The 10,000-nt window shown below is 41.2% G+C and overlaps 1 protein-coding gene across 1 annotated transcript in view; it reads left to right on the plus strand.

Annotated features, from left to right (window-relative positions):
- Positions 1–10,000, plus strand: part of LOC144513350 (glutamate receptor 1-like) — a 74,333-nt gene that overhangs the window by 50,852 nt on the left and 13,481 nt on the right. The window contains exon 16 of the mRNA XM_078244392.1: positions 6,249–6,363. Within this exon, the coding sequence (XP_078100518.1) occupies positions 6,249–6,363 (115 nt within the window). The remainder of the gene's footprint in view (positions 1–6,248; positions 6,364–10,000) is intronic.

Raw genomic sequence — 10,000 nt, forward strand, 5'->3', positions numbered from 1 at the left:
AAAACAATATGTTTAAACATAAACATGTTTCTTTTATTGTCACAACAGAACATCAAAATATATCAAACTTCTGATAAACAAAATGTATAAAACTATAACTATAAAACTTAAAGGGTTAAACACGAGTGGGAGGTTGTAGAGCGCCCTCCGGTGGACAAACTATGCAATGCCAACACTCATTGGTTGAAGGGTGTTTCATCCATTTTTATTTTCTTTTTAAATGTTCATTTTTCGGCCGTTATAAATGCCGATACCGATAGTTTGGAAAATGCCGATAATATCGTAGCTGGCTGGCTCGGGTTCAGGGTTGAAACTCTTTATATCAGCGTTTTATGAAACGTCAACGGAGATATAGAACGAAGGAAAATCCCTTCCAGAACCAGAGCTGTTCACTGTTGAGCTGTAATGTTCCTCTATTCGTTTTCTTGGTTTTAAATCAAAAGGTTAAACAGTTAAAGAGTATAGAATAGAGAATATAGAGAGAATATGCCAGAGTTATGGGATGTAAACAATGGACCCGGTCTGCACAGGTTGGGACTCCAGTTCTGGGTCATGACTTCAGAAAGACTTGTCTGCTTTTTTGGCTTTTTTTGTCACTTTTGTTGACTATTATGACACTTTTTCTGACAATTTTTCTTCTTACTTTGCCTTTTTTCCAACATTTTTGTAATTTCTACCACTTTGTTGCCACTTTTTTTATTAAACCTTTTTACTTATTTTAATAAGTCAAGAACTAAAACTTACCTGAGACTTGGTCCCACCTCTGCAGAGCGCGGTTCAAACAGGAGAGTACTATTGAACAGTACACAGTTTCAGAGATGTACAATCAGAAGTGACCGTCACAGAACAGTCTGTCAGTTTGGGGTTTTAGACTTGTTGACTGTCTGTGTGTTTGTCTGTCTGTCAGTCAGTCAGTCAGTCAGTCTGTCTGTCTCTTAATCTGTCTGTCTTGTCTCTCTCTCTTTTGTTTGTCTTTGTCATTATGTCTGTCCGTCTTACTGTCTGTCTCTCTGTCTGTCTGTCTGTCTCAGTGTTTCAGTGTTTCAGTGTCGGCCTGTTTAGCTGTCTCACTGCCAACCTGCAGATTTGTCGCTACGCTGACGATGCCGCTATCTATCTATCTATCTATCTATCTATCTATATATCTATCTATCGATCTATCTGTCTGTCTGTCTGTCTCTCTCTCTCTCTTGCTGTCTGTCTCTCTGCCTGTCTATCTATCTATCTCTCTGTCTATCTATCTGTCTGTCTGTCTCTGTCTGTGTATCTATCTATCTGCCTGTCTCTTTGTCTATCTGTCTGTCTGTCTGTCTGTCTCTGTCTGTGTATCTATCTATCTATCTGCCTGTCTCTCTGCCTGTCTCTGTCTGTCTGTCTGTCTGTCAGTCTATTTTTCTATCTATCGCTGCTGTCAGATAAAACATTGCTTTAAAAATAGGATAATTTAGGTAATTCATTTGTAGTTGTAAGTATTTTTGAATTGTTCTACGTTGGCTAATAGTCACTGAATCAAAAAGTATAAATCCTGAACTAAATGTAACAAAGAAATGACTAAAGTCAGCACTCTGTTACATCTACTCAGGACGGAAATGCTTGCTGGATAAGTGTCTCTAAGAGCCAATAACAGGGGAGAAACCCAACAGTTGTAGCTCCGTTAGAACATGAATACCATTAGGTTTTTATTCTTATCTGACAGCAGCATCTGGAAGTCATGTTTCCTTTCTTCCTTTGTTTCAGACATCAGTGGGCTTTGTCCATGTTTTTATCAGATGTTCTGCGAGAGAACATCTCGTTCTCATTATTTCTGCTTCACATCAGCATTTTTACAGCCAACCCAGAGTCGCAGAACGGAAATTAGCTCCAAAGATTAGATTAGTACGCTGACTGTTCTTGCGTGTTATGAAATGAAAAGTGTAGGCCAACAGTATCAATCAGTGTTACACACACACACACACACACACACACACACACACACACACACACACACACACACACACACACACACACACACAGAGACACACACACACACACACACACACAGACACACACACACACACACACAGAGACAGAGACACACACACACACACACACACACACACACACACACACACACACACACACACACACACACACACACACACACACACACACAGAGACACACACACACACACAGCACACATACACACACACACAGACACACACACACACACAGACACACACACACACACAGACACACACACACACACGAGACACACACACACACACACACACACACACACAGAGACACACACACACACACACACACACACACACACACACACACACACACACACACACAGAGACACACACACACACACACACACACACACACACACAGAGACACACACACACACACACACACAGAGACACACACACACACACACACACACACACACAGACACACACACACACACACACAGAGTTTGAACTAAAAGCGTTTTTTCCGTTTGTTGAAGCAAAGTAATGAAGTGATGATTCCTGACAGCAGCTTGTAGAGAGAGCCGTGGAAGTTATTCAAGAGAGCGAGGACGTGTAAGACTTTGTGATCAGTTGCTTAGCAACGCACTTGTGTGAAAGCATATTGGATAATCACCTTCACACGGCTCACTACTTCCATTTAAACAGACTCTGTACTTTGCCTCTGGGTTGACCGGCTCTCAGTACTAACAGCTGACAAAGTCATTATCATAACTACTTCATTTCATCATTTCCACATATGAAACTCTGATTTCAGCTCATGTCTCTGCTGCAGAATCACTGTTGCTAAGACTTGGGGTAATTTTCTGTATTATTTTTAACAACCTGGACCCTATTTTACCGATGCGTTGGTGTCTAAGTGACTAATGTGAACAAATTCTTTACAGTTTATCCAGTATTGAGCGAGAACGCTGAAACCGGCAGCCGTGAAACTGGGCTGTACTGTAACGCACCAGACTCCATGTAAATAATCAGGACTTTTATCAGTATAAAACACACTTCATTCAAAGTGGACAGAAACTAAATCAATCTATCAAAAGCCATCTTGGTTCATCTTTCCACTGTTCCAACAATCACCACTCTGGTTTGGTTGAAATAAACCCTTAATTCACCCATTTACATGTGGAGATATGCTGGCTCTATACACGCTAAAAGTCCTGATTATTTACATGGAGTCTGGTGGAGATATGCTGGCTCTATACACGCTAAAAGTCCTGATTATTTACATGGAGTCTGGTGGAGTTTGGTGATGGTGATTTCGGGGCTGTTTCATGTTAAACTAAAAGGATCTTCCTCTTTAACTAAAAGGTCTATTTCTGTAGGGATCCATCCCATAATGTTGTCAGACACTTAGAATAAGCAGCTGTCAGCAGCAACAACAGCACTTTTAGTGACTCTAACTGCTGCTGAACATTAGTCCTGTAGGGTAACATTACAGCTTGTTTCTTGTTTAATACTGGACCAGTTTCAGAGATTGTTGTTCCCATCAGACACTCAGACACAGAAACATGGAAAATAGAGTCAAGGTTGAAAAATACCAGTTACTCTTTACTCGTCTTGACTGTGCTACCGTTCTGTGGATCATTCGGAGAGTTATTGTTCCAGAATGACATTTTTACAATGTCATTGAAATTATTGATTGACTAAAACACAAAAATAGTAGTTGGATTTCATATAATAATTATTAACCCTAACCCTGTGCACACTTCAACTGGACTATTCTATGTTTTACACTTAATTTTGAATGTATATTTAATGTAAAGTATGTTTACATGATTGACTTTGGAACAAAACTCTTCTTTTGCCGTTGCCATCGGTCTTGTCTCTTCACACTGATGTCATTCTGGTTGGCTCATACCTGATCATTTTATTGATTCATGTTTATTAGCCATCACTGTAGAAAAGTCACTGCGACTCTACAGCATGGATCGTCTCTGGTACGTAAAGGGGAACAACAGCCTTGTGGGTATTTTTGTATTTTGTAGTCGTAAACTCTGACAAACTCAAGCTGTTGTGGCAACGTACCCTTCTGCCATCTAAGTAGCTCTCGCCAAAATGCAACCTACGGTGTTTTTTTTGAATGGACCCGAGTCAAACTTTCGTTTAAAAGCATATTTAGGACGGAAACGCCACTTTTAAGATGGACCGTATTCTGGTTTTTGGGTCAAATGGTCTTCTGAATGGGAGAGCTAGGGACGCTACGATGCTAGCCTCAAAATATCTATGTTTAAACCACTAAGAAGGCTCGACACAACATGAGACTTTGCTCCAAGTATCACCAGGGACTCTACACCTTAACCACAGCACTGACAACATTGGTTGGTACCCAGAGTTTACTAAAAGAGGTTTTAACAACTCACTTTATCAGTTGGGTTTTCTGCTCGCCGCCATCTCGCCAGTCAAAAAGTGTCGATCTCTGAATGTGAATGAACGGACTCCGTAGGAGGAAATGTCATCTTATATGAGGCTCCTTCAACTACAAGGTCAATATTGTTTTTCACTAACGTTAAAACAAGAAATAATCCGTGCATTTATATGGAGCTAAGCTTTAGGAGCTCTCCATCTTTACTCTCCTCCCTCGACTATTTCTGACTGGCTCGACAGACGGAGACCGGAAGAACAACAGCTAACGTAAGTCATTCAAAACCTTTCTTTTTAGTAAACTCTGAACACAACCAATGTAGTCAGTGCTGTGGTTAAGGTGTAGAGTCCCTGGTGATACTTGGAGCAAAGTCTCATGTTGTGTCGAGCCTTCTTAGTGGTTTAAAACATGGATATTTTGAGGCTAGCATCGTAGCGTCCCTAGCTCTCCCATTCAAAAGGCCATTTGACCCAAAAACCAGAATACGGTCAATCTTAAAAGTGCCGTTTCTGTCCTAATTATGCGATTGAACGAAAGTTTGACTTGGGTACATTCACAGAAAAAACCCCTAGGTTGCATTTTGGCGCGAGTTACACTTTATGGTCAAAAGTAAAATTGAATCATGGATTTGGAGAATCGAGACACCCCTATTCAACATGTTATTTTATATTCCACTGGGTATGTATGTCCAAACATTTGACTGTTGTTCCTCATTTATTTATCAGGTAATGAATGGAAATAATGCAAGTCGAGGATTGCTGCACAGTAGTCAGTAACAGTATGCATTTGCTGTTTTCAACCCAGACCTCATTAACATGTTGTGTTCCTTCACTAGTATACCCATAGAAATAAAATGGTTAGAAAGGCCATTGAACTGTTTGCCGTAGTCGTTTGATTAGTACAAAACAAAATGGCGGTTGTTGTTAGTTGCCATGGTGATAACAAGCGTCAGTGGGGCTGTCGCAGCTTCCTGGGAGTGACCATTGATGTATTATAGCACAAGCCATGGGTGTATTATGGGCCAGACCATGAATGTATTATGGGCCAGACCATGGATGTATTATTGTCCCAACAATGAATGTATTATTGGCTCAACCGTGAGTGTATTATGGCCCCAATAATGAATCCCCCTCCCACGTTTAAGACTCTGCTGCAGCCGTTCACTGGGCTTAGACACTACAATGCCGTAATCATTCAGGCGTTCAAACACTACTTTAATATGTTCTACAATAGCGGTCACAAACCGTGCTTTCATTTTTTATTGAAACCATGTAGATGGAATATGCTATAACTTTGGTTTGGTTTTTGCTTTTCTTGATGATTTTAGTTTTATTTAGTTACAGTTACCAAAATCATTTTTCACTGCTTATTCATGGCTGGGTTTGTGTTTACTAACCCTGTTCTGGATTGGTTGCTGTGCTAGTTGGATTTACTCCACCTCTGTGTAGAGTATTGTTTGTATTTGCCTGTGCACACGATGAGGAAGGGCGCTGCCCGAAACCTGGCAGTATTGCAATATTGCACCATTGTGTGGCAATAAACTTTTAAATTGGAGTGCCGTCCTAGTAGCTTTATTCATGATTATTCACGTTTAGGATCCAGCACCCAGCTTTTAAAGCTTTCTTAGTATCTATGTGAGTTGAGTGTGTCCAGTCCTATTTCATATGCACAACTTTAAAATGTGGGAAACAATGTTTTAACACGGTCTGGGTTGAAGAGCAATGGTTTTGTCCTTTCAAAGATTCATTTCATGATGATAACATGCCTGTCATAAGTAGATATATGTAATGATGTTGCTGTCTTCCTGATGGCGGTCCTCTGCTCATTAACACCTAGTTCCCTTCTATCCCTCATTACTATCACCCCTTAGAAACCCCGTTAACTTGGCAGTGTTAAAACTGAACGAGCAGGGTCTGTTGGACAAATTGAAAAACAGATGGTGGTATGACAAGGGAGAGTGCGGCGCCAGGGCAGGGGACTCCAAGGTCAGATCACCGTAACCCCCAACGCCGGGTAACGACAGGCAATCGCACATCGGGGTAACCGGCAACAACCCAAAACTTAAATACCAGGCACAAAACACTCCGGATGGCACTGCCGAAACCAAACCTGAACCTGCTGGTTGGTGTCTTTGTCTGTTAACGTAGAAACATTGGTTCCACCTCTGGAATAGGAGGGGATCTGATCAATTTGAATGATTTACTCTTAGGCCTTGTTGAAGAGCATTTCTTTTTTTTTTTTTTTACTTACCAACTTCTGATCCAGGGGGTATTTTACAAAACACACTTTGAAGGCTTTCATAACAAAACAGGATTCAGGGGTTACCCCTATTCTAGTCTATATCCAGCACCGGATTCCTCCGGTGCTGCTGGAAATTCTGCCGGATGTCCCTAGTGTGGATGTCCGTCCCCTTCCTCTGTCTCTGTGTTGGGGTTCTAACCTCCGGCTGATTTGTGAGGACTATGGTTACCTGCTCCTCAGATCTCTGCAGGGTAAATCCAGACAGCTAGCTAGACTATCTGTCCAATCTGAGTTTTCTGTTGCACGACTAAAACTACTTTTGAACGTACACATGTTCCACCAAAACAAGTTCCTTCCAGAGGCTATTTAGCAGAGGCACCGTGGCTCCGTCTGGAACTTAGCCCCGCCCACGATGATTGTGATTGGTTTAAAGAAATGCCAATAAACCAGAGCACGTTTTTCTATTGTCCAGGAATGCTGTGTGGACTAGCCAGACCTTCCTCTGCAGCGCCTTTTTTGTTGCTTATTTTAAAATTTGTGTCGCTTTTTTAACGTTTCCTTCTTATTATCCTTAACTTTTCTTAACTAATTTGGACTGCTCCTAGCGTTTGCCTCTTCTGCCTACGCCACGGGCCAGCCCTGACCTTTATTGGGTCAACACATGGAGATCATTTAAATAACAGTAGACTCACTGAGCCCAGCTGACTGACGATAAACCCAGATTATCCAGTTAGCACACTGAGTAAAATGCCCCCCTGATCTCAGACATCTGGAGCCGGCTCCTTGTTGATGGACAGTGTTGACTCGGCCCCTTCAAGAACCCAAACTACAGCAATCCTTTAACATCTCTCCAACACAAATCACAGTTTCTAGTTTCTAGTTTTTGGACAGTTTAATAATTTTTTTCCCCGGAGTGTTTTTAGGTCTTGCCGGTTACCCAAAGTGATATAGTAATACACATCTCGCATGTAGGGAGTCAGGCCGAACCAGGCTAGATGGAGTATTAATGCATATCACTTTGACGCTGACATTTACCACAAAAAAAAACAGTTATGTGTGATTGTGCCTGTTTTGTTCTTTTCTTTCTGTTGTTGTTGAGATGTGTAACAACGCATTATGTAATAATAACGCATTATGTTATAAAAATGTCAAAATATAGGCCTAATGAATGTATATTTCATTTCTGCCGCATTTTGTAATAAAAACCCAGAATGCAGTATTTAATACATTTAGTGATGTGTATTGACCAATGAAAGTGAAAGTGCAACCCTGCATTTTGTATTTATTTCATATAATTATTACAAAATGCTGCATATTGTTACATAATGCGGTGAATTTTTAAACATTTTGACATTTTATGACATAATGCGTTGTTACAGGGTGTTCTTTGTGGCGAACCAGCCAGATTTTTTGCTCAAAGCGTTGAGAGAGCGTTGCTGTTTCTGTGCAGCTGAACAATAACATAACATAACATGTAGGTGCATAATGTTATTTATGTTATTTCCCCCCCCCCACCCCCCTGCCTTCCTCCCATGGTTCTTTTTGAAGAATCCCAGTAAACCTAGCAGTACTGAAGCTCAATGAACAAGCCATCTTAGACAAGTTGAAAAACAAGTGGTGGTATGACAAAGGGGAGTGTGGACACAAGGACTCCGGCAGAAAGGTCAGTTCAGTTCCTGGGGGGTTGCTCGGCCCGGTCCCCCCTTCACCCCCCACCCCCACCCCTACACACACACACACACACACACACACACACACGCACCTTAAAGTACGTGTCCACAGGCAGCAGCATTTCCACGCACACTCTGAGGCTACATCACCGCTACGTTTTGGGTTTTAAGAGAGTTTTGAGCCAAAAGTGATCTCCGTGGACACAAGTGTTTTCAGCTCCCGTAGAAGAACTAATCTTCGTTTAAAACGTAAAAAAAAGCGTCAAAAACGACATGTCGGAAAAGTGGCAAAAACATTTCCAACAAGCGACAAAAAACTTCAACGTAACGTTGAAAAAAACGACACAAACATCGGAAAAAACAGCACTAAAAACGTCGACATGAATTATAAAGTGTTACTATCCACCTCTTTTCTAAATGAGGGAGAACGTCAGAAACCTAAAAAACCTTTGTGTCCCCTCTAAGTCTCCGTCTCCAGCGCTCCGTTTTGGTTTTTAAGTCTTTGGATCCCAAAGTGATCTCGGTGCTCCGGTGTTTCTATCTCCAGTAGAAGAACTGATCTCTGTTCAAACTAACAGGCCCAAACCAAAATATCTCCTCATCATCCTGGTGTACTGGACATAAACAGGAGGCAGCGTGGAGACTCCGTTCATGTTAGCTAACGCTAGCTGATACTAGTGATTTCTAGTCAGTGACATATTTTGGGCTTTATTTAATAAACATAACTTGTAGTAGTACACCTCGTATGTGTATTGTTTTGATTACAATGTGTGGAATTACTTTACGTTGCCTATTTATGTCTATTTATGTCTATTTCTCACCGTTAATCACCGGCGTCTGTACAGCATCAACAGGGGGCGCCATTGTTGTTGATGTGTGTGTGACGTCAAAAACTGTAACTGGGACAACGATCTGGTACCAGTTCACGGGGAGTACGTTAGGGGTTTGACTGCCGTTCCAGGGTGCTTTCCCGGGAAGAAGGTTGTGAAAACACAGGTTGCCTAAGTCTCAGAGAACGAGACGTCGGGACCGATAAGACCCAATCAGGAGGAGAAATGTTGGCGTCAGTGTCGGTGTTGCCAAAGGTCTCCGTTTGCGGCCGTTCAGACTGAAACAACCCAAACGGTCGAAAAAAAGCCACAAAAAACTAAATAAGTGTCAAAACCGTTGAAGAAATGAAATGTTGAACATGCTGTGGACACGTACCTTTACCTAGACCACTCACCCCCCCAAAATAAACAACCAAACATCAGCAAGTACACTCTGAAAACAAAAAGTTGTTTGCAGATATCATCCGTCTTTTCATGCTAATTGGAAGTTTGTAAACCGTCTTTAAATATATTTCTAAATGTATAAACTATTTTATATTGCACTAAACTTGTGATAAAATAACATTCTTACTAGCATTACTAATAAAAAATACAGATACACTAACATTTATAAGTGATGGTTGTTATAAAGTCTCCAGTCTTTATGCTAAGCTAACGCTAACTGCGCTAATCTGTGGGGGGGGGTAAAGAACACAACAGGAAGATTTATGTGGATTAAACGTTGGAGCGTCTGGATCTCCTTCTCACTGATTGGTCGTTGAGATGAACGTGAATCCTAAAACAATCATCCCAAATCACCTGATTATGTTTTGAATATGGAGACAGCTTTAAACAATAAAAGGAGAATTATTTCCTTTACATAAAGACATTTAGACAGAGAG

This window comes from Sander vitreus, unplaced genomic scaffold (assembly GCF_031162955.1).
Source record: "Sander vitreus isolate 19-12246 unplaced genomic scaffold, sanVit1 ctg227_0, whole genome shotgun sequence".
NCBI lineage: Eukaryota > Metazoa > Chordata > Actinopteri > Perciformes > Percidae > Sander > Sander vitreus.